This window comes from Carcharodon carcharias, chromosome 13 (genome assembly GCF_017639515.1).
Source record: "Carcharodon carcharias isolate sCarCar2 chromosome 13, sCarCar2.pri, whole genome shotgun sequence".
NCBI lineage: Eukaryota > Metazoa > Chordata > Chondrichthyes > Lamniformes > Lamnidae > Carcharodon > Carcharodon carcharias.
Window position 1 is genome coordinate 8,221,482 of NC_054479.1, and position 25,470 is coordinate 8,246,951.

The 25,470-nt window shown below is 40.9% G+C and overlaps 1 protein-coding gene across 13 annotated transcripts in view; it reads left to right on the forward strand.

Moving 5' to 3' along the window:
• fbrsl1 (fibrosin-like 1) overlaps positions 1–25,470 on the forward strand; it is a 985,718-nt gene that overhangs the window by 249,050 nt on the left and 711,198 nt on the right. For 12 of the 13 annotated variants that reach the window (XM_041202184.1, XM_041202197.1, XM_041202189.1 and 9 more), the window contains one exon: positions 24,264–24,464. In XM_041202184.1, coding sequence (XP_041058118.1) covers positions 24,348–24,464 — 117 coding nt within the window. In that variant the 5' untranslated portion in view covers positions 24,264–24,347. The remainder of the gene's footprint in view (positions 1–24,263; positions 24,465–25,470) is intronic. The other variant, XM_041202185.1, reaches the window with a different exon arrangement.

Here is a 25,470-nt window from a genome sequence, read left to right on the forward strand (position 1 = left end):
AAAATTGTGGTTGAGTGGAGAAAGCATTAAATACTGACTCAGCTGGTCCCAGACAATTTGAAGCAGTATTTTATTCAGTACTCAAGTATAGCATATAAACGGTATGCCTTCTCTGGACATGACAAAAATCACACTTCATTAATATAGCATGTTTTGCAAAGTCTTATGCATCCTGTAATTTTACTTTGTGAATTATTCTATTCATTGATGTGATAATAGGTTCATGGTGTGTCATTGAAAGAATGCTTCTACTGTATTCAGATCTTATGGACCAATATCTTTCAGTTCTGCAATTCAAGATCACAGCTGTGCAGCCCTAATATATTTTATGTGACTATTTTTTCAATTAAAAAATTAAGAACCCCTCTATTAAACATTTAATAGTTTTGATTTTTAGGGCTCTTTTAACTGTAATCAAGTCAAAAACAGTTAAAATTAACAGCAGGTGTTTTTTCAAAGTTAAAAATAAAATTGTCAGTCAAAATAGATCAGATTGTATGCAATTTTGAAAAGTTGAGTGATTTTACTTGAGTGGAAATAGCAATTTTAATTACAATAAATTACTTCCTTATGTTAATATTGTACTGCTGATTAAGATTACACCATGTATGGATGAAAGAGATGAAAATATCCATGAACTCCTTAGGTTTGGTACTGATGGTGAGAATGGAGGGGTGGGGGGGGTGGTGGGGGAGTGAGGGCGGTGGGTGGAAGAAGAGAGATGGAAATGCAGAGGTCCAAGGAAGCAGTTTGTCAGAGAGAAAAGGTGCAGTAGGTTGTGCTTGCCCTCCAGGATGATCCAGAATTAATAGGATTTGGCTGAGGAGGGTGATGCGCAGTAGAAATTAATGTGGTTAGGCCAGATTTGGAGATGTATAACTAAATTAGTTGTGTGCCAAGAGTGCTCAAGCTTATGGTCATCAGATGGCAGCGAAAGTGTGAATTGTATCAGAATTGACAGGAATGGGAGATGATGCGTGACTTGTGGGAACATGGCGCCGAAGGCAGAGCTGATGGAGCATTCCATTGATTCTTTATACTAGTGAATCTCCTATGATGTTTCTATCAGGTGTTCATTGGTTTGCAACATGTCTGTACCATTAGGCTGTTAACCATTTCTCTCCTTATTAGCCATTGATCTAGTATTTGCTGTAAGAAAGTAGCCTAAATTGGCAAAGGCAGGTAGCTTGTCAGCCCCTGAGATCAGAGGGCAATTGTAATTGCTGAAACATTAATGGCTGCAGATGAAAAGGAACCATCATGAAATAAATTGAGTTAAGAAATTAGCAATTCGCTGGTAGTAAATTGAAAGCATATTGTGCCAGTGGCTTGTGATTGGTATCCTGTTCTTTGAAATTTGCCAATTTGTAATGCTAATGTTTAAGCTTGGGAATTTCAATATTGTGTTGCAGATTGCTGTGTTTAACTGCCAGTAATTATACCAGATATGTAAGTATTGTGACTATGGGTTGGGCTAATGTTTTGCTTCAAATGGTGGAGCCAGTGATCGAATTGCGACTATGTGTAGAGGAGCCATAACAAGTAAGCAAATGGTTGCAGCCAGCATGGAAAAGCAATGTAAATCAAGAGCAGTGTATGGAATTACAGAGGTGACACATTGGAACAGTTAAAAAGTGAGAATTAGCAGTGATGTAAAATTAATGGGTAGTTATGGACAGAAGGGGAAATAACATGGAAATAACACTTGCAGCAGCTGACAGTGTACTGCACACTGAAATTCATATTATGCTCCTGTGCTTATAGAGCCATCGATCTCCAATGTAGTATGGACAGCAGCTTAGAAGATAAAAACAACATATTTTCAGTAAGCTATAACAGCACTGCAGCTAGTTTAAAATTTTCACAGAATTTGTCCTTCCAAATGAAACATGATCAAAATTAATTTAGAGTATCTAGTCCATGCCAAATGAAATAAAACAGAAAATACTGGAAATTAGCAGGTCTGGCAGCATCTGTGGAGAGAGAAACAACTTATTTCCTTTTTTTTTTCTCTACAGATGCTGTCAGACCTGCTGAGTTATTTCAGATTTCCAGCATCAACAATATTTTACTTTTGGACCCATGCCAAATGAAAGCTGGAATGTAGTTGATTCAAATTTCAGTGTCACTGCTTGATACGTTTACATGATTTTTCTTATTTCAGCTGTGAAGCAATGTTAGTTTTCCAAAAAGAATCTTCCTTCCTGCCTCTCCATCTATTTTCCTTTCTTCCATGTTACCACATGGAAATTAATTTTTTATATTTCAGCTGTGAACCAATAATATTTTTTCCATTTTGTTTTAAGTTTCTGTTTCCTTCCCTTGCTTCCTCTCTCTCTCTTCCATGTTGCTACTTGACATGGGAATAAAGATTTTTCCCAATTCCAGTCTCAGATTGGCACAATGTATAAACCAAGTAGTGTGTTACAGTTCTTGGTTTTGACATAGTGTCACTCAGTGGCATGAACTGGGTACTACAAAATATAACAATATTTGCCATGGTATTGGGCTTCTAAGGAGGATTTTCTGCTAATCCAAATTTTTAAAAATCCTTGACAAGCCAGTAGAATTTTGATGTCAATTTGGAGTCAAAATTATCTAGAAAAATTTGGTAGTTTAAGCTGACTGAGCTAGTTTTGACCATTAACTCAGTTTATTTTACCTAGACCATGTAGAAGAAGAAATAGCAGTGACTGTTCTCCCCTGTGATGTAATTTACTGGTTCTGGCAGCTTATGTTGATGGCAAGGCAGAGATTCTTGTAATTTGAGGAATTATAGGTGTTAGCCCATGGCTCGTCTGTCTGTGGTATCATGTCAGAGGTCTCACAAAGTTAACTGACACGTACTATGAGGCAACCTTGTTTTGAAGAAATAGTAGGACAAAAGCAAAACAATCTGGATGCTGGAAATCCAAAACAAAAACAAAAATACCTGGAAAAACTCATTAGGTCTGGCAGCATCTGCAGAGAGGAACACAGCTAATGTTTTGAGTCTGAATGACCCTTCAACAGAACTAAGTAAAAATAGAGGAGAGGTGAAATATAAGCTGATTTAAGGAGCTTATATTTCACCTCTCTTCTATTTTTACTTAGTTCTGTTGAAGGGTCATTCGGACTCGAAACGTTAACTGTGTTCCTCTCCGCAGATGCTGCCAGACCTGCTGAGTTTTTCCAGGTATTTTTTTTGTTTTGAAGCAATAGCGCTTTGTCTAGATAGTTAAAATGGAAAAAAAAAGCCTATGATTTGAGTTTGAAGTTTATTTGTTGCACATTTGCTAGCCAGGCAGTATATGCATTCCAGCAATGTGTTTTCACATGCACAATACACACACAATAGAAATTGTCACTTTCCTTGAGTTTCAGTGTGGTAATTTAGAATTGCTCCTGTGGTCGTGGATCGTTAGTTTTTTTAATCTGACCTGAGCAGATTCTTTTGGTAGTAAGCTTGCAGCATCTTCACAGCCTCTGGTCTTAATCCTTCAAGTACAACCATGGAAAGTGCTATATAATAGTTCTATGTAATAAAATATTATCTCAGTAGAGATGTTAACACATGGTTGCAATAGCCCTAGGCGAGGGCGGTGATAAGCAGCCAAGATTATTGTTGGAAAGTTTAGTAGTGTGTATATATAGCAAGTAGTATCGTAGCATAGTAGTTATGTTACTGGATTAATAATTCAGAGGCCCTGGACTAAGATGTAGAAGTATTCTCACCATACCACCTGGGGAATTTAAATTCAGTTGGTTAAATAAAACCTGGAATAAGAAGCCAGTATCAATAATGGTGACCATGAAACTACCAGATTGTTGTAAACCCTTCTGATTCGTGAATGATCTTTTTTAGGGAAGGAAATCTGATGTCAGTACCTGGTCTGGCCTATACCTGACCCCAGAACCACAGCAATTTGGTTGACTCTTAACTGCCCTCTGAAATGGCTGAGCAAGCTATTCAGTTGTATTCAGGAAAGTGGCTCAGCACCACCATCTTGAGGGAAGTTAGGGATGATCAATAAATGTTGTCATTGTCAGCAATACCCACATCCCATGAATGAATAAAAAAAGTAGTTATTTGGGCAAAGGTATTTACAAGCTGAGTAATTGTGATATGGTAGCTTGGCTTTATCCAGCCCAAAAAAGAAAATTGCTAGAGTGAGGTGGATGGGTGATGGATTACCTTATGACTTTCCCTTCCCAGACATTTTGTTTTGATCATGCTAGTTATCATACAGATTCAGGAAAGATGTTATGTGAGGTCTGTATTTCCTAAAAACAAATTATAAGCAAAGTGATAATTCTCTTGGTAACAAGCACATGACACAATTGCCCTTTAAGCAAAATGTATGCTGCGCCTGTGCTGAAATGGTATTGCAGCTGTCAGTCTTATGATTCAGCCAAAGTGATGTCAAAAAACTGGTCTTTTTGTATGGAAAGATGAAAAGGCGTCAAGATAAGTTCGCTTTGTCAGTTTCTCAAATATGGTCAGATGCTCCAGTTTGTGTCAATATGTATAACTATCTAAGTACCATGATAGACTCTTCATCAGAGTGTGGTACTCTGACATGAAATGTGATGGTCTTGTCAGTTTATGATTGATGTCAAGCACACCTTAAATTCAGCACCAAAGCAACACCTTTGTATTCGCTTCAAGGAATCATTCACTCATTTTAAACATCGTCAGCGATATGCAGTATACCTGTGGATCTTTTGGCAGCTAAAATCAAGTGACTGGCAAACGTCAAAATGTAAAGCTGCAGAGGCCCAAACAATCCCCATCCACCACTACTCTCCTCTGTCTGGCTGAACTTGTTCTCACACTGAACAATTTCTCCTTTAACTCCTCTCACTTCCTGCAAATAAAAGGTGTGGCTATGGGTACCTGCAGGGCCCCAGCTATGCCTGTCTCTTTATGGGATATGTGGAACATTCCTTGTTCCAGTCCTACTCCGGTCCCCTCCCACAACTCTTTCTCCGGTACATTGATGATTACTTCGGTGCTGCTTCATGCTCTCGTTGGGACCTGGAAAAATTTATTAATTTTGCTTCCAATCTCCACCCCTCCATCATTTTCACATGGTCCATCTCTGACACTTCCCTTCCCTTCCTTGACCTCTCTGTCTCAATTTCTGGTGATAGACTGTCCACCAAAATCCATTACAAGCCTACTGACTCCCACAGCTACCTCGACTACAGCTCCTCACACCCCGCTTCCTGTAAGGACTCCATCCCATTCTCTCAGTTCCTTCGCCTCCGTCGCATCTGTTCTGATGTTGCTACCTTCAAAAACAGTTCCTCTGACATGTCCTCCTTCTTCCTTAACCGAGGTTTTCCACCCACGGTAGTTGACAGGGCCCTCAACCGTGTCCGGCCCATCTCCCGCGCATCCGCCCTCACGCCTTCTCCCTCCCAGAAACATGATAGGGTCCCCCTTGTCCTCACTTATCACCCCAACAGCCTCCGCATTCAAAGGACATCCTCTGCCATTTCCGCCAACTCCAGCATGATGCCACCACCAAACACACCTTCCCTTCACCCCCCGCCCCGCTTCAGTTTTCCCTTTAATACTGTAATTTCTGCAGCAAAATAATACCACTCCATCCAAATTGCACATTTTTCTATATTTTTTATCAAATTTGTTTGCTAATATGACAAGGAATACATAAGTAGCAATGTGGCACATTACTGCCTCAATATCTAATGGATAATAGTGGAGGGGGAGGGTGAGTGCAATAGACAGGAATCCTGTCTTTTCGGATTGTCCTTTAGTCTCAGTCCAGGAATGTAAGCTAAAGCTAAATTTGGCCTACTACCCTGCTTATGAGTTGATTCCACTCAGATATGAACCATATATTTTTGTTGTTCTAAATAGAAAAGGCCTTTTGGAGGGAGTTAACAAAAGAGAGTTTTGAATTTTGAATGTCAAGGAGTTGTGTAAATTGTGGAGGAAAGTCCTTAATATGTTTTCTATTCACAATATACTCTTTTCATCATTTAGCCTCTGTGGAAAATAAATTTAACAAATAAATATACATACTGGAAAAGCTGCTTCTATATAACAATGTTCATCAAAGGAATGGAAATAAATCTAAACTGTCACGTTTTTTTTATACCTCCCTAAGTGCAATTCTAAATTTGTGGAAGATCTTCTCAACTTATCTTAATAACTATTCTACTGAAACTTAACTGCTATAAAAGCAAAGTAGAACAAAATAGGCGAGCACCTTGTGCACAGAACCACTCATTTCTGTTACCTTCTCTTCAAAAAAATTATTTGCAAGATGCTACAGGATTGGGGTTAAGTTTACCACTCTTTGTGGGGACCGCAACTTGGCTTGTCTTTAAAACCGAAAAAATGGAAAAACCATGGAATGCATTTAGTCGTTGTTAGCTTTGTGAGAGTTGATAGTTAAGTATCATGACTGGATGAGTTGAGCCTAAACACTTTCTTTTCAAAATAGATTAACTATCTAGTTGTTGTGTCTATCTCTGCAAGAGTTTACAAAGCACAGGCACAGTGGCTGGCTTGATTAGTTTTAGTACTGAAGGAAATGCCTTTGGATTCTGTGATAATTAGAAACTGAAAGTTGTTCTTTGTTTGGATTAGATCAAAAACCTGACCTCCAAAGCATTGTGTCTTTAGGTCGATTAGCTGACTAGTTACACTCATCTGCATCAATGCAATGGTAAATAGTATTGCATTAAGATTCAAGGTGCAGTGTAAATGGGCTGTGCCAGTCATGGCTCAGCTCGTAGCACACTCGCCTCTGAATCATAAAGTTGGAGGCTTACATCCCACTCCAGAGACTTGAGCACAAAAATCTAGATTTGACGCTCCAGTGCAGTAGCGAGGATGTTCAGCACTGCCTGAGGTGCCATCTTTCAAGTGAAATGTTAAATTAATGTCTAATTAGTTGTGCCTTATGCTTTCAATATTATCAAAGAACAATCAACATGACCTTTTAACTAAAATTGCAAGTTTACTATCTTCCAGGTGCTGGTGAGTAGAGAGAATTCTGTACTTGCATTCCAGTTCTCATACAGAGAGTCACTTCATTACAAAACAAAACAGTGCACTTTTGGAATTCTCGCTCTTTTAAAACAGGTCCAGGAGTCAAATTTCCACCTGTGATATAAAAGGCACCATTATACTTTCCAGGTTATTGCTAATGTTATTGATGCCCTGTTTCACTTCTAAATTGATGCTGCATTCATGCACACCTGATCGTGAATATGTTGCCATAATATGTGAGGTATTAATCCTCATTAGACAGTGATCAGAAAATAAGTATTGGTGTTTAACTCAGTTTCAGTCATATATCCAGGTTAGCCCTCCAGTGTTCAACCCCATTGCATCATGCAATGTTTTCCTTAATGATTTCAGGATTTCTACCTCCACTACACTGGCCAGAAGTCCATTCTGTGTGTTGATCACTTTCAATGAAGAACTTCCTATATTAGTCCTTGATTTGCCTTTTCCTACTTTGAAGCTGTCTGCTTTGCCCTAATTGTACAATTTAACTGGAAGTAATTTCTGCAATCTGGTTTCCTTATAAAAGATCACTTGCCAAGGCTTAAAAGCCCAATTTTTTCTAGTCTTCCCTCAGATGACCCTACATCTGAAGAGAAATTAGATAAATACACAAGGAAGAGGGCTGGGAGGAAGCTTGTGTGGAGCAGTTGGACCAAATGGCCAATTCTTGTGTTTACATTATGTAATCTTATGTAAATATGGGGAAAACCTGGAAAATCTTTAATAGTGCATTCGAATTTAATGGCTCCAGCTCAATATAAAGAGCTTTCATCCCTTTAGCTATGCATATAATTGTGTACAGTATTTATCCCCTTAATGGCATTTAGAAGGAGGATATACAACTCTAAACATTCTGCCTTTTCCCAGTAGGCAAAGGCAAATTGACCATTTTAAATGTAGAATAGAATTTCTCCTTAGAAATTAACCAAAATGTGAATTTTTTCAATAACTTTTTCAGTTTATTTGACCTTTTCTAAGGCACCTTTCTAGATTCTTTTCAATTCTCCATCTACCTGGTTGCTCTCTTAGCTTTTCCCCAGCAGATCTATTTTCTAGTTTTAGCTAACTATATGAGACTCGCAGTTTGGGAGACATTAACATTGATCTTAAGCTATATCAACACAGCTGTAAATTAGATTGTTCCAGATTTCGATTTATCCTGAAAGAATAAGTTCTGTTCTCAGTGAGTGGGACCAAGCAGAGACCTTGCAAAATGAGCTGGGGGTGGGTGGCGTGAGATGGATGCAGAGGAAAGAGTGATCAATGATCTTTTGTAATTGGACTAAGGAGTTATTTCACAGTACTTGACATAACTGGTTTCTCTTGCTATTCATGTGAACAAAGTGCAGAGAAACCAGAACTGCACCTGTAAATCAAAACTGACAGCAGACTGGTTGCCATGTTGGCAATTACCATTTTTTTCTTTATTCTCCGGACCATAAAGAATTCCACAGTGCCGTGTTTGCCCCTTCTGCAAGAAAATGCTGCTGTGCAAAATACTGGAGTTATCCTTTTGAGAATTATAGAGTCTTTATTTAGAATTCCTACCTCAAGTTTTAAAGGATGGCATAGCAAATTTAGTTTTTCTTTTAAAGCTCTGATGCGCCAGACCACTTTAGACAATGCAGGAAGTAGGCAAACTTACTCCAAATTTTCCTCTGTTTCATCCCTCTCCCCAGTCAAAACATCATGGCGAACATGTGTTTTTGTTAAGTGCCGCTTAAGGCATCACTGGGACCATCATTTCAATCTTACAAGGCAATAGCTAATGGCATTGATTTTAGTTTTAGATAAAATAAAACTAATTTGTGCATTAACAGTCACCCCTGCAAGTCAGTGACTTGGTGCTAAGCCACACACAAAATTCAGTATTAAATGATTTCAGCTTCTTGTGCCTGCCATTTGTTCAGAGGAAATCCTGTTTTATTAAAAAAATAATTAAGTTGAAGGCAGCCTGAGGCAGTATTCTTTTCAGATTAGATGTTAAGTAAGCAAGCAGCCTTTCAAATGGGAACAGTCGAGTACAATGTGGATACATCAAGATTTTAACCATCACTATTTCTTTCATAGAAAATTGATGGTTTTCATTTCTATTATGGTCTTTACAAGGATCATGTGAGATTGTGGCTAATTCTGCCTATTGCAGCTGGGATTTTGGTCATTCTGAAGGATTGTTAGCCAGTTTAATCCATTCTTACGATTCAAGTACTTTTCTAATACTCAACATGGAAATCGAGGTAAAACCTTGCGTGCTAAGTAATCTGGGTTAGAACATTTTGAGCAAACAACAGACCCATTTATTAACTTGATTTATGCTGGATTTTCACGTTGTGTCCATGGCACCTCAGAGAATGATCGATATTGATTATGCCAGATACTTACCTAACAGGTGAAAATTCCAAGCAGATTTATTTACACAGTCATTCGTTAAGGGAGGGAAATAACAATAAACTATTGAAGTTAGTTTAAATTATGAGCCTCTGAACTAGCACTTGAAAGGGTTAAACAGATGCAGCAACCATTGAGTTTTGTGAATGGTTTTCTCTGCAGATCTTTTAAACAAAAGACAAATACTTTTCCAAGGGATGAGATGCCAAACCCCTACTCATTATAGTCTATTTTTTAAAATTACTTGGGCATTCTTACCTACAGGTTGCATTTGCATCCATGTCTGTTGGATCAAAATTATAACTAACTGATACACCAAGAGCATCCAATTCTTAAGTACCAAGAATAAAATGAGATATGCTTGTCCATATCTTATAGTGCTCTCCCTAGATTGCATTTCCTAGCTTAAAAACAGATTTGTTTAAGAAAGGTACCATTTTTAAGATTACTTTTGTACTATATGCTTGGAAATTGGTTTCTATTCTTTTGGCTCTGTATTAAGTATATCAGTGAACCCATATTTTTGATTACTAACAAATGTACACAATTTCTGCCTTCCTACTCTTCCAGTCGTTGCTCCATCTGAATCTTTTCAACTTCTATATCCTTTATTTCTAGCCCTTTTCCATCCTCCCTTATTGGCTGTTGTGGCTTTCCCCCATGTGGTTTTGGGGGGAAAAGGGGCACTGATCACTGGGTCATGAGGACTCGAAACATCAACTCTTTTCTTCTCCACCGATGCTGCCAGACCTGCTGAGTTTTTCCAGGTAATTCTGTTTTTGTACTGATCCCTTTAAGTTCTAGATTTCTCTGGGATCTGATTTATAGTAAAGCACCTGGCTTCCATAAATGATGTGCCCAGGTTACCAGGGAGATAAACAATAGAGAAAAAAAAGTTAACATACTTTAATTATAAGGGATGAGTTCTTAGGTTTTAGAATAAGCTGGCTGCTGAGGAGAAAACCTCTCTCAAACAAAGTTCAGTTGAAATTTTGTGTTGGCTAAAATAGAGTAAAACTTGTTACTGAAGGACTCCTAATAGTGACTTGAACTTCTGACATTGAGAGAGTGAGAGTTTTAAATGCAAAACCCCAAGAGTTGAAGAACACTAGAACCAGTAGAATTCTGACCTGAGGTGGCAACGCTTAAGACGGTAGAGATGGCTGTGTTGAACAGGGAGTTTGCAGCTATAGGACAGTTGGAGCAGATTTGAAGGGACAACTTTTCCAGAAGTAAGCAGAAGACCCAGGAAATCTCTACCCTTATACAAATCTTCAAACAGTACTCAGACCAAGCGGTTAATCTTCCAAATTTTTGATGAGTATCTGACTTAACCTATTGCGGGTGTAAATTAAATAGGTGTAGAAGGAGGGGTGATTTAAGGAGTTTTCTTTAGATTATAAAGATTACAGAGGTCCTTGTACCTTTAACATCTTTGACTTAATTGACAATTTAAGATAAAGGGCAGAATCTTCCCAGATTTGCACTGTGCGGTAGCCGGGGGCAGGGAGGTAAAACGACCGCATATAGGGGGAGGCGTTGGAGTAATGGTCTTGTCACTGGACTGGTAATCCAGAAACCCAGGGGTAATGCTCTGGGGACCCGGCAGGTGGTGGAATGTGAATCCCAATAAAAATCTGGAATTAAAAGTCTAATGATGACTGTGAAGCCATTGCCGATTGTCATAAAATGGTTCACTAATGTCCATTAGGGAAGGAAATCTGCTGTCCTTATCTGGTCTGGCCTACATGTGACTCCAGACCCACAGCAATGTGGTTGACTTTTTAATGCTCTCTGAACAAGGGCAATTGGGATGGGCAATAAATGCTGGCTGATCCAACGATGCCCACATCCAATGAACGAAAAAGAAAAAAATTTAAAGTCTAGCCGCGTGCACACCCTCTCAGTGCTTCTAGCCCACAACTGCTGCAAAGAAGACATGGCCCTGAAAGGCAAAAAGGCTGCAGACCCCCAGGTTCAGTGACGTCTTTTGGATGAAGTGGAGGCTCGTCGTGAAGTCCTCTACACCCGCTCTGGCCGCAGGATGGGCAGCAGCCTCGCTAATCTGGCTTGGGAGGTGGTGATCAGTGCCAATGCTTTTCAAAAGAGGACAGTCACCCAGTGCCACAAGAGGATGAATGATCTGCTCCGTTCCACCTGGATAAGTCACTCTTCTCATCATTCTCAACTCTCAAATCCATCACACATCCACAGGGCCCTCACTCACTGCCAGTTCAAGGGACATCATCATTTATTCTCTCACACGCACCTTCATTGTCCTCATCCCATCATGGGACCACTTACCACCCACACATGCCAGGCATATTTATTATCTGGCTTGGCAGGGGTCCTACTTCCACTCCCTCCATCTCTATTTATGTAGGACAAGCTGGCACACAACAACAGGGAGAGGTCGCAGATTGTTGAAAGAATGCCTGAAATCAAGGTCCTCTCAGAATTTGAAAACAGAGCCATCCAGCTGGCCAGTGAGGATCTGGACCATTCCTGTGCTGATGGTGAGGTTGGCGGTGCTCCACCAAGGGAGGATCCAGCAGTGCAACACCCATCAGGCAACCACACTGTGACTGATGTGCCCTGTTTCACAGGCCACTGTCATGCACTAATTATCTCCCCTTGCTTCCACAGGCATACCTGGGAAACCGCCAACAGAGTCCATGACCGAGGGCCTCCACTCAAGCCCTGAAGAAACCTCTAAAGACGAATCTTGAGGCATCCTCCTTGAAGTCCTGTCACTGCACTTACCCACACCCTCCACCAGTGCAGAGACACACACCTCGGTGGGACCTAGCTTTAGAGTAGCATCAGGATCACAATCTGGTGAGCACCTCGCACTGTCTAATCTGCTGCAGGCAGCAGCAGGGACTTCTCAGGTGTCTGGCACAGAGGACTGCTGGAGGCCAGAAATTTTTTGAGTCCGAGTCAGATGACTAGCCTCTGGACTTGGTCATGTCACAGTTGCTGGAGCTGCAAAGACAAGCTCGGAAACATCAAGGAAGGGACATCTGCTATACTCCTCAGACTACAAGGCACGATGGAGGAGTCTGTCCGTCTTCACTGAGGTGATAGCGCCGGCATGCCAGCACACTGAGGTCAACGTTTGTAGGATGGCGGCCACCATGGAGACGTTGGTCCAGGAAATCGGTCCTGCACTGCTGCACAGGCTCAACTCTGTTGCTGATGCCATAGTTGGCCTCAATCTCACTCCAGCTACCCCTTCTCCTCAAGGAGTCAGCCAGGGGCCCTTGGGCACCCATAGGGAGGAGGATCAGCAGGTGTACCCTCCTGAGCCATCCATCCAGGTGGCTCTGGGAATGTCTGCCCCTTCCGAATCGCCTCTTCCTGTGACCTCAGTAGCTCTAGCTCCAAAGGCTAAGAAGGGTGCCCCTGCCACATAGCAGGACCCCAAAAGCAGGCCGGGGCCCTCCAAGTCTCAGCCCTCAAGGACAGTCGCCAACGTCATCACAGGCAGGGCGTAGCTGTCAGCAGGCTGCCTCCACCTCTGCTGTGGATGTCCAGGGAGCATCAAGATATAGTGGCAGGGTTAGGAAAGTTAAGATGATGTAACTCTTTCGAGTTAAAACCAATAAAACCAAATTAACAAAATTGGGATAAATCAGGCACAGCCCCTAATTCAGGTCAGCTGTAAAACCAAGAACAAAGTTTAAAGGAAACTTACAAACTTTAAACCAAAATGTGATTAAAGGGGTCAATAAAACACCCCAGTCCCCGCGGTGCCCACCGAGCGCGGAAGGCCTTGAGAGTGCCAGCAGACACCGCGTGCTCCCTTTACAAAGATATCCGGCCGCGAACGTAGCCGAGTTAAGATGATGTAATTACACAGCCTAGACACAGGTGTTAATCACTTGTACATATTGTTCATTGTTGTCAGTAAACTCCCAAGAATGTCTTCCTGCCTCTGGCTCCTTGTTCTGATGAGTAGTGTTCTTGTCACTGAGATGTGAAACCTTTCGTCACAAGATAAAGGCAGGTGTCTCAGTCCAGGGCCTCTTATCTGTGCCTTGTGCACCCTTCAGACCAAAGTACTGTCCAGCCTCACACTCCCTGGATGCATTAGTGATGCCTGCACCTTGACAGTGCTTGTCATTGCTGCCAGAATGTTGTGAGCAGACACCACAGAGTTCCATCATTCTCTCTGTTTGCTCTCAGCACCTTTTGAGATGGAGTGGCCCCCCCATCTCTTTAACATCTGTGACCAGTGACACTGTGCCCCAGAAGGGGTCAGGTGCTGAAGGCAGACATAGGATCAGATGTTTCTAAAGTTTCATGGCTGCATCTCTATGATCACAGACAACAAGCAAGCTGTCCTTGCCCAGATAGGAGTCCGGTATTCTCAGAAGCTATGTGAAAATCTGTGGAGTGTCCTCACTGCATGTTGTCATCATCCTCCTGCAATTGAAAGACTATTAGGACCTCCACTGCATCTCCATGACAGGAGCATTATCACAGAAAGTATGTGTGTTGCCATAAGCCATACTTGAGTCAAACGTTCATAGCTGCATTGTGAGGACCTACGGTGTCTCCTCACTGCATGTCGTCGTCGTCATCATCCTCCACAAATCTAGTAGCTGCGAGGGTCTCCTGAGCACGCCTGCCTTGTCTGGTCAGTGTGAGGGCCTCATCCCCATCATGGTCGCCTTCGAGGACCTCCTCACCCTCACCCTCACCCTTATCCCCTTCGGTGACCTCCTCATCGGAGGAGAGCTCCAGTTCCTCCATCTACTCCTCAGCCAGTTCTTCTCCCCATTTCAGTGCCAGGTTGTAATGGGTGCAGCAGACAATGACAATGTATGACACCCTCTGGACTGTATTGCAGGGCTGCAGTCCAGGTATTGGAACCTCATTTTCAGCATCCCGATGGTCTGCTCCACCAAGTTGCGAGTTGCAGCATGAGCCTTATTGCACCTTTGCTCTGCTGCAGTCTGAGGCCGCCGCATGGGTGTCATCAAACATGTCTTCTGCGGGTAGCCCTTGTCCCCGAGGAGCCATCCTTGCAGCTTCTGTGGATCCTGGACGACTTCAGGGATCTGTGAATGTAGGGAACTGAAAATGTAAGAGTTGTGCACATTCCCTGGAAACTGTGCAGACCTGTAGGGTGCGTTTGTGGTGGAGTGGGCAGGAGTGGGTGTGGTTTGGCGGCAGCTTTGCCCATTGGACTGCATGCTCTGGCACAGGCATTCTTCTAACCTGCGCTGCAAGGCTGCACTGTTAGCTTGAGCCATAGGGGAGACTGGCCCAAACTGGGGTGATGACATTGCAAGGGGCTGTGAGTGCCTCCACAAGTAACTGCTCCATGGCCAGCTTTAGCAAGGAGATTGTACAACGTGCCCAGTCGTCCAGCTGTTTTGTAACTAGTTCACTAAAATGCTTATTAATTTGCAGCCTGTGTCTGAGGGGCGAAAAGCTCTGGAGCACTTGGTAGCACTTAAGAATTGTGCCTCTGAATTTGCCTCTTTCTTATGATGGTTCCTGTTAGGAATTATTAGGCCGTGGCTCAGTTGGAGCTGGAGACATAAGCACAAAAATATAATGTGACGTTCTAGAGCTGTACTGAGGAAGTATTGCAATGATGGAACTGCTGCCTTTCAATTGAGGCATTGAACTGAGGCTCCATCTGCACTCTTAGGTGGACCTAAAAATGTTCCGTGGCATTACTTTGAAGAGCAGGGTGTACCCCATGGTGCCCTGGCCAATATAAGCGCACAACATTAGGAAAGCTAATAGAATGTTATTGTTTATTGTGAGGGAAATTGAATACAAAAGTAGAGGGTCTATGCTTAAACCAAAAGACATAGGAGCAGAAGTAGGCCATTTGGCCCATCGAGTCTGCTCTGCCATTCAATTAGATCGTGGCTGATCTGATCATCCTCAACTCCCCTTTCCTGCCTTTTCCCCATAACCCTTGATTCCCCTACTGATTAAAAATTTGTCTGTCTCAGCCTTGAATATACTTAATAACCCAGCTTCTACAGTCCTCTGCGGTAAAGAATCCTACAGATTATCTGTCTTCTGAGAGAAGAGATTCCTCCTCATCTCTGTTTTAAATGAGCACCCCCTTATTCTGAGATTATGCCCTGTGGTGCTAGACTCTTCCACAAGGGGAACCAACTTGCCAAGCCACCTAAGAATCTTATATGTTTCAATAAGGTCGCCTCTCGTTCTTCTAAATTCCAATGAGTACAGCCCCAACCTACTCAACTTCTCCTCATAAGAAAATCCCTCCATACTTAGGATCAACCTAGTGAACCTTTTCTGGGCTGCCTGCAATGCCAGTATATCTTTCCTTAGATAAGGGGACCAAAATTGTTCACAATATTCTAGGTGTGGTCTAACTAGTGCCTTGTATAGTTTTAGCAAGGCTTCCCTAATTTTATACTCCATTCCATTTGCCTTCCCTTTACCTGTTGAATTTGTATGTTAGATTTTTGGGATTCCCGCACAAGGACTGTCAAATCCCTCTGTTCTGCAGGCTTCTGCTGCCTTTCTCCACTTAAATAATATTCAGCTCCTCTCTTCTTCCTGCCAGAGTGCATAGCTTCCCCACATTATAATCCATCTGCCAAGTTTTTGCCCACTCACTTAACCTGTCTGTATTCCCCTGTAGATTCCTTGTGTCATTCTCACCACTTGCCTTCCCACCTATTTTTTGTATCATCTGCAAACTTGGCAATAGTATGCTCACTTCCCTCATTTAAGTCATTAATATATATTATAAATAATTGAGGCCCCAGTACTGACCCCTGTGGCACTCCACAAATTATAGGTTGCCATCCTGAAAATGCCCCCCCTTATACCAACTCTGTCTTCTATTAGTTAGCCAATCCTCTATCCATGCTAATATATTATCCCCAACACTGTGGGCTCTTAGCTTATTAGATAGCCTTATGTGCGATACCTTATCGAATGTCTTTTGGAAATCCAAATATATTACATCTACTGGTTCCCCTTTTATCTATCCTGCTTGTTACCTCCTCAAAGAATTCTAATAAATTTGTGAGGCATGATTTCCCCTTCATGAAGCAATGCTCACCCTGCCTGATTATATTAAGTATTTCTAAATGTTCTGCTATTACACCCTTTATAATAGACTCCTACATTTTCCCAATGATGGATATTAAGTTAACTGACCTATTGAATAAGGGCGTTACATTGGCAGTTTTCCAATCCTCTGGGACATTTCCAGAATCTAAGGATTTTTGGAATATTACAACCAGTGCATCCACTATCTCTGCAGCTATTTCCTTTAATATCCTTGGATGCAACCCATCAGGTCCAGGGGACTTATCAGCCTTTAGCCCCATTATTTTATCAAGTAATTTTTCTCTCTTGATAGTTAATATATTTATTTCCTCCTCCCCCCACCCCTCCTTTATCCTTTGATTAGTTAGTATTTTTGGAATGCTGTTAGTGTCGTCTACCGTGAAGACTGAAGCAAAGTATTTATTCAACTCCTCTGCCATTTCCGGCTCCCCATTACTATTTCCCCAGCCTCATTCCCTAAGGGGCCTTTGTTTCCCTAAGGGGCCTATGTTCACTTTGGCCTCTCTCTTCCTTTTTCTATATTTGAAGAAGCGCTTACTGTCCGTTTTTATATTACTTGCCAGTTTACCCCCAAAGTTTATTTTCTCCCTCTTTATTTTTTTTGGTCATCTTGGTTGGATTTTAAAACTTTCCCAATCCTCTGGCTTACCACTAATCTTTGCCACCTATCTTTTTTCTTTCAATTTGATACTGTCCTTAACTTCCTTGGTTAACCATGGTTGGTTTATCCCCTCGAATCCTTTTCCCTCACTGGGATATATCTTTTTTGAGAGTCATGAACTATTTTCTTAAAAGTTGGCCATTGTTCATCAACCGTCTTTTCTGCTAAACTGCTCTCCCAGTCCAGCCCAGCCAACTCTGCCCTCATTCCATTGTAATTACCCTTATGTCACTAATGTCCTTTAGGGGAAGGAAATCATCTGTTCTTACCTGGTATGACCTGCATGTGTCTCCAGACCCACAGCAGCGTGGTTGACTCTTAAATGCCCTCTGAAATGACCTAGCCAGCCACTCAGTTGTAACAAACTGCTACAAAGTCACAAATAAGGAATGAAACCGGACTGGAATGAAAAGGACCACCCGGCATCGAGCTAGGCACCAGAAATGACAATGGCAATTGCAGCCCTGTCGACCCTGCAAAACTCTGCTTACTAACATCTGGGGGCTAGTGCCAAAATTGGGAGAGCTGTCTCACTGACTAGTCAAACAACAGCCTGACATAGTCATCCTCACGGAATCATACCTTACAGATAATGTCCCCAACTCTACCATCACCATCCCTGGGTATGTCCAGTCCCACCAGCAGGACAGACCCAGCAGCGGTGGCGGCACAGTGGTATACAGTCGAGAGGGAATTGCCCTGGGAGTCCTCAACTTCAGAGTCTCGTGGCATCAGGTTAAACATGGGCAAGGAAACCTCCTGCTGATTACCATGCACCGTCCTCCCTCAGCTGATGAATCAGTGCTCCTCCATGTTGAACATCACTTGGAGGAAGCACTGAGGGTGTATAGGCGCAGAATGTACTCTAGGTGGGGACTTCAATGTCCATCACCAAGAGTGGCTCAGTAGCACCGCTACTGACCGAGTCCTAAATGACATAGCTGCTAGACTGGGTCTGCGGTAGGTGGTGAGGGAACCAACAAGACAGAAAAACATACTTGATCTCATCCTCACCAGCCTGCCTGCCACAGATGCATCTGTCCATGTAGGAGTGACCAGCACACAGTCATTGTGGAGATGAAGTGCCTCCTTCACATTGAGGATACTCTCTGTCATGTTGTGTGGCATGCTAAATAGGATAGATTTCGAACAGATCTAGCAACTTAACACTGGGCATCCATGAGGCACTGTGGGCCATCAGCAGCAGCAGAATTGTACTTGAACACAATCTGTAACCTCGTGGCCCGGCAGCTCCCCCACTCTACCATTACTGTTAAGCCAGGGGATCAACCCTGGTTCAATGAAGAGTGTAGGAGGGCATTCCAGAATCAACACCTGGCATACCTAAAAATGAGTTGTCAATCCTTCAGTTATACAGGGCATTGGTGAGACCATATCTGGAGTACTGTTTACAGTATTGGTCTCCTTATTTAAGGAAGGATGTAAATATGTTGGAAGCAGTTCGGAGAAGTTTTGCTAGATTAATACCTGGAATGGGAGGTTGTCTTATGAGGAAAGGCTGGACAGGCTAGGCTTGTATCTGCTGGAGTCTAGAAGAGAAAGAGGTGGCTTGATTGAAATCTTTTTAAGACCCTGAGAGGTCTTGACAGCATGGATGTGGAAAGGATGTTTCCTCTTCTGGGAGAATCTAGAGCTAGGGGGTCACTGTTTAAAAATAAGGGGCTGCCCATTGAAGAAAGAGATGGGGACAAATTTTTTTTCTCGAGTGTCGTGAGTCTTTGGAACTCTCCTTCAAAGGGCGGTAGAAGCAGAATCTTGGAATATTTTTAAGGCAGAGCTAGATATATCCTTGATAAGCAGGGGACTGAAAGGTTATCGGGCATAGGTGGCAATGTGGAGTGGAGGTTACAGTCAAATCAGCCTTGATTTTAATGAATGGCGGAGCAGGCTCGAATGGCCGACTCTTCCTAATTCATATGTTTTTATGTATTTCTATCCCACAACTTCCATCACTTAGAAAAAACCGTGTATCTGGTCATTATTGCATTGTCGTCTGTGGGGCTTTTGTGCACAAGTTGGCTGCTGTGTTTCCTACATTACAACAGTGAATACACTTCAAAAAATACTTCATTGGCTGTAAAGCACTTTGGGACATCCTGAGGTTGTGAAAGGAACCATATAAATGCAAGTTCTTCTTTCTTGAGAAATTTGTTCATGTTTACTCAATTGTTTAGAAAGGCATTCCCACTTACCTTGTGTAGCATCAAAACAGAAAGTGCTGGAAAACCTCACAATCTGTGGAGAGAGAAACAATGTTAATGTTTTGAGTTGAATATGACTCTTCTTTAGGATGATAATCAACTCGAAACATTAGCTCTGTTTCTCTTTCTCTCCACAGATTTTGCCAGAACCTGCTGAGTTTTTCCAGCACTTACTGTTTTTATTTCATATTCCAGCATGTGCAGTATTATCCTTTTACCTTTTGTAGCCGCTGTTAATTTTCATTGTTTCAAAAGCTACTGTTAATTCTGAAATTATCCATCAGCTGGGAAGTGCTAGTCCAATCCATGATTGCCAGTATGGTTTTCAGCATGGCTGCCCCATTGATCACCCTGTTGTACGTGTTGTATACTTCTGGAACTCAATTGTTAAACACTTGAGTAAATCATCCGTCATTGCTATCAACACCTCCATAGCCTCTAGTGCTGTGCATTTCAACATAAGTTATTGTTGGTTGGCCTCCTACCAGTCTATGTCTATAGCTATCTACTTTCCTGTTGTCTGACCCATAAATAGCATAATTGATGGTTTAGCCCCTCGTTCTATTAACTCAAGAGAATTCCAGGTTCTGTTCTGTCTTGCTTCCTTGTCCTACTTAATGACAATGGCCCCTTCACCTGTTTTCCATACCTGTTTACTCTTTTTTACTGATGATTCTTTTTGACAATTATCACTTCCTTCAGATTGTGTGCCTTTGGTGCTTAAAATGTTCAATCATCTCAAATCACTGTTTTAAAAAAAATCTTCATGTTTTTCAATGAAGCAGTGAAAATCTGGTTTCTTCAAAGCGAGTTTCTCCCTATCTCTCAAAAGCCCAACCAACAGTACCATTACATTTTGCCTGTTGGCATTCTTAGTATCACTATTTTCTGTGGTGCCAAGTGCAATTCTGCATGTCCTTCCTAAAGTTGTCTCCAAAAAGCTTGGTTTTCTCCCATGTCAAAAACTGATTTTTTCCTCAACAACTTATAACTTCCTGTAAAACCAGAGTTTGTTCGACCTGACCTGTGCTCCCATATCTGAGAAGACTGTTCTTGCACTTGTGAACATGATATAAAACAACACTTGTCTGATACTCGATCCCTTGTACCTTCTAGTCTTAAAGAGCCATCAATTTATTGATGATTAATATGAATACTGAAATAATAAGGCACTGTATAGCCCTGGACATGTAGCAAAATATTTTCCTTAGCTTTATGACTTTTTTCAAGTACCATTGCGTGCTATAAAATAACCTCAGTTGAAGACATTTCCCTGTTAGGCCAGCTATCTTTGTGATCAAGGAACCCTGTAACACAGGCTTATGTAAGAGACGACAGATTTTCCTTTCATTTTGACCTCTGGCAGAGGTCTCCCAATCATGATGACTGAGTTGAAAGGACAGACAGCGATGGAAGTCAAAATCGCAACCTTCTGCTACTCCCAGCAAAATTTATTTTTTAAGCAATCAATCATAAAATTTGAAACATGTCCCATTCAGCCTGAAGATACTCTCTGACCCCAGATTATAATTGGTCTTTTACTATTCTGCAGCTGTTCTGCCTAATAGCTTAAGGATCCTCCACAGATAGATCCAGTACAATTCAGTGTCATATGAATTGAATCATGTTTACCATTTAAATGGGGCTTCAGAAATGCATTTGAATTCTCTTCCCCAGAGAGTAGTGGAGATAGGGTCATTGAATATTTTTAAGGCCGAGTTGGATAGATTCTTGACTGAGAAGGGAGTCAAAGGATATAGGGGGTAGACAGAAGTGTAGAAGCCACAATCAGATCATAACTGATCTTATTATATAATGGGGTAGGCCCAAGGAGCAGAATGGCCTACTTCTGCTCCTAATTCGTATGTTTGCATTTCAACATGATCTTTTGACGTTTAGAGTTTTGTAGTCCTTTTTCCGGTTGAGTAGCTTCAAGTTATGCTGAACTTTGTATACAATCTGTCGGAATATTTAAAACATTATTTGTTTAGCGTCTGTTCTGTTTATTGAAGTAGCTGATGGGTAGGTTTTTGCTTTTCCCTTGTGTTTTCATAATGTTCCTGGCCACTTTACTTCTAATAACCCAGTGTAATTTTTCTTATGCCTACAATCTCTTGGGAGAGAAGGCCTAGTCTTCTGTAACAGATTTGTTTCTGCATTTTGGAATAGAGCCTATGGAAAAAAAAAATCAAATCCTGCATTTGGATGACATTTAATGCTATGATTATCCATTCACTGAAGCATGATGAGTTGGTACACTGAATTTTGAACATCGTGTTGGCCTGAAGTACAGAGAGATGTACAGAGAAAGGCTGGCATATTTATAGAAAATAAATTGTATTTTCCCTGTCAATGTAGGTAAGCCAGAGACATGGGTGTCTCATGTTGCTCAATTGGCACATTTTGAGCATTTATGAATGGTTTCATTGAGCTTTCAGAGATTTAATTGATACTGAGGTTGATTTTGTGTGCCGTAACACATGCAAACTAATCTATAATCTAGGAGTAAATTAATGGACCCAACAATGCTGCCCATTCATTATGACTATGAATATTGACATCACCATAGCAATGAGGCCTCCAAAAGCCATTTAAGAAACAAACGCATGAAGGAAGTTTTAAGTTCTGTGCACAAGATTAACTAAGAGTATCTATTTCATCTTCAAATTTGTCTCAATTAGTTTTCATGAATCACTAATAAGAGTTGAACAAGGAGCTTTCACAGATTTATTTTTGTGTCATTTTTTGTTAGAACAAGGATTTTAATTCATGAGGAACAGAAAAGCCTCTGCATACTTGAAGAATCATTCACACAGGCTGTCAAAATTATTTATAGTAAATAGCTAGCAACTTGTAAAATGTTTGTAATATATCCTTTAAAAGTTGGATTGTACCGTTTTATTCAACCAGTAGCTTGGCTTTGTAGTTTTAATATTACAGTGACAACATAGCGATGTGCTTGTAGTTTTGTGTTTCAAGTAGTGACCGGCACTCAGTTGGACTATCTGTGCAATGAAGTTGTTAGTTCTGAAGCATTTTCCTTAACAGCGCACCTCACAAAGGGATTGGAATAACTCATTGTGTCTCTCCTCGAATTCCTTGTATTTCCTGTCTTAAGTGGCTCAGAATTTGGAAGAACAGTGTTCAGTTGTCAACTGAGGATGGATTTCCAATTTCTGTCTTCACTTCCAAGGAGTTGAATGACATTAAAACTTCACAAACGACAGGAGAAAATGATGAGGGGAGAGGTCAGTCTACACTGTTCAAGCCTTGCCTATCTTCTGATTAAGATGTTGTTTCTCTGGTGCCCAACATGACACCGTGCCATCTGAAGATATTATGGGTACAGATTACAAGTGAAATAGAGAAATCAGTATGCTGTTTAAAATGGACAGCAACTGTGTCTCTGTTTAGAATTTGACCATTGTAGCCTCACCTTCTACAACAGGATGTAATGACGGCAAATGAAAGAGGAGTGAATTTATTTTGTTACAATTTATGCTGCAAAATGGAATACTGCTTAGGAGTGAGGTCTTCAAACTTAACAAGAGAGAAACTAGCCTTGACCATGTCAGTGTACATTGTTGATGCAGACAGTGCCACGACAGATCAGTGGTTGTTTTTAATGCAAGCAAATCAGAAGTGAATCTGTGTGGAGTCAGAATGGGTTAATCCGGATCGAGTTAATGCAGCCTAGCATTGTCTTCCTCTGATGTATATAATGGAGGATTTTCAAAAACAGATTTTTGCAGCATGCACTATTTTACCATTAACATGTTAACTGAAATGGTTGCTTCATAGTGTACAAATGGCAGTGTGCCGTGCAGCAATTTTCATATCCATGTAGCATTTACAACTGATCATGTGTAATTGAAGTTGTCCATTGCTTCAAGAAAGCCAGGTGTATAAAAAAAATTAAGTCTCCATCAAATTGATATTCCAGAAATATCTTGAATGGCTGTGTTTCAGATTGTGATGTTTCCAATATTTATTGTAATTCAGGGTCCTGCGTATTACCTGTATAGAATCATTAGGATTTCCATAGGTAAAAAGTTTCCTCTGCCTACAGTTTACAGCATATGAATACATTGCTTGAAAAGTTGTCAAAATGGCTTGCTCCAAATCAGAGAACTATGCATTTAACTATATTTTGGAGCAGAAGTCTAGGAGATTGAAAGAGGGGGGCCTTACAATACTGGAGTTGTTAAAAAGCAGATTCTCCGTAATGCAGTTGTTGGCTTGAATTTCTGTATCTCAGAGCTTATTTCCTTGCAACCTAGCCCTTAGCCAATGTCATCTGATAATGTGGAGGATGCCTCTGTTCAAATGTGCTAATATGTGCAAAATCTGCTGTGATTATTTACAACAGATGTATTCAAAAAACATATTTTTAAATATTTCTGAACTTTTAAACTTGTATTGAAGGACCCCTGTTTGCTCAGTGGTTGATACAAACTCAAAATAGTAATTATTTATGGACTAGGAAGATGTGTGCTAAATTAACTGATCTTATCAAGGATAATTGACTTTAGCATTCCAGAACTGAGGGGTAAATAAAAAATAATCAACGGTTCTAATATTTGATCATTGGCATGGTTACTGCTAAAATGTGTAGGAGTTGGCAAGGCAGAATCAGGCTGGACTATGATATCTCCCCTGATTCAGTAGCTTGCTGATACCATCGATGTTTATGCATAAAGAAATATCGCTTAGGCATACTATTGGAAGGTTGCCAATGCAAATCAAACAGTATCCGTGTAACCATCATTTTCAAGAGAAATAAGTGGATGGGAAGGGAGGACATACTCATACATTGTGACTTAATAAATGCAAGAAAAGATTCTCTGATTTGTTTTCTCAATTACTTATTCTTTAATTTTGTCAGAAGGACCTTGCACTTAGACCACAAGAACGAAATGAAAAGTGGGAGAAGCAAGTTGGGAAGAAACCACGGCCGGTGGCAAATGGCATGTTGGCAGAACCAAGTGAAAATGGGCATGAGAATGGAAATGGTACCTTTGACAGAGGACGAGATCAGGGAAGGGATCGAGCAAAGAAGAAAGTTCCACTGAAGAACTCTACACAGGTCTGTGAAGTGTACCTCTTTCATTTATACGTATGTAACTATGAGACAACGCTGGTTTTAACAGCAAAGTTTGGATAAGAATATGGGATCTATATCACAGGATTTTTTAGTCACTTTTGATTATACCTTCTTAATTTTTGCATTTAATACAGTATATTCATTCCCATTATAATGAGGGGCCAGCTTGGTACAAATATTTGCCAATTTTGGTCCCAATCTATAAGATCCTGAAATGTGCCTAATCCATAAAAAGTGATGTGATTGGTGACATAAGTGAAAATTTGAACTGTTCCCATATAAGTCAGCCAAGTTCCAGTGGACATGACTTTCTTGGTATGGTGTTGCCTACATTGCACAATGCCCATAATGACTTTGTAACCTGCATTCAGTGACTATTGTAAGAGACATTTACATAAACAAACTGTATTTCCCTTGTTCAAGATGTAATGTGGTGGATGAAATATAATAAGGCAAGGAACTGGAGGCAACGCTTGTCTTGTTTTGGCATTTGATATTTTCAAATTCTAACCAGTGCTGGTTGTTGTTGTCGCTGTATAATTAAATGTTGTTTGATTTATACTGTTTTTTGCTGTAATTTTTCTTCAACAGAACATGCTGTCAGTCTAACAACCTATTTTATTGAAAATCTATTACTTCGGTTGGTAAAAGGTGGCTGTTTTAGTAGCTTGACATTAATTTCACAAGTTTCTTTATGTTAATTTGGGGCAGCATATGGCAGGAAATTGACGGAAAACCACACGGGAAGTGTAATGCACAAACCAGATAAGCAAATTATCAGAACTTCCTTTGTCAACATATTCTTGTGAGCTTTAGAAGTTAGAGTAAACATTCAACTGGAGATTCAGAATAGAATCACATATACATTACAAGATTTAAACTGACTGTATTTCAGTACTGAGTAGGTTATAATTGTTATATAGTATGAAGATTGACCAATGCTAAGAGTGATGTAAGTTTAGGCAAGTACAAGACTTCATTCATTTGA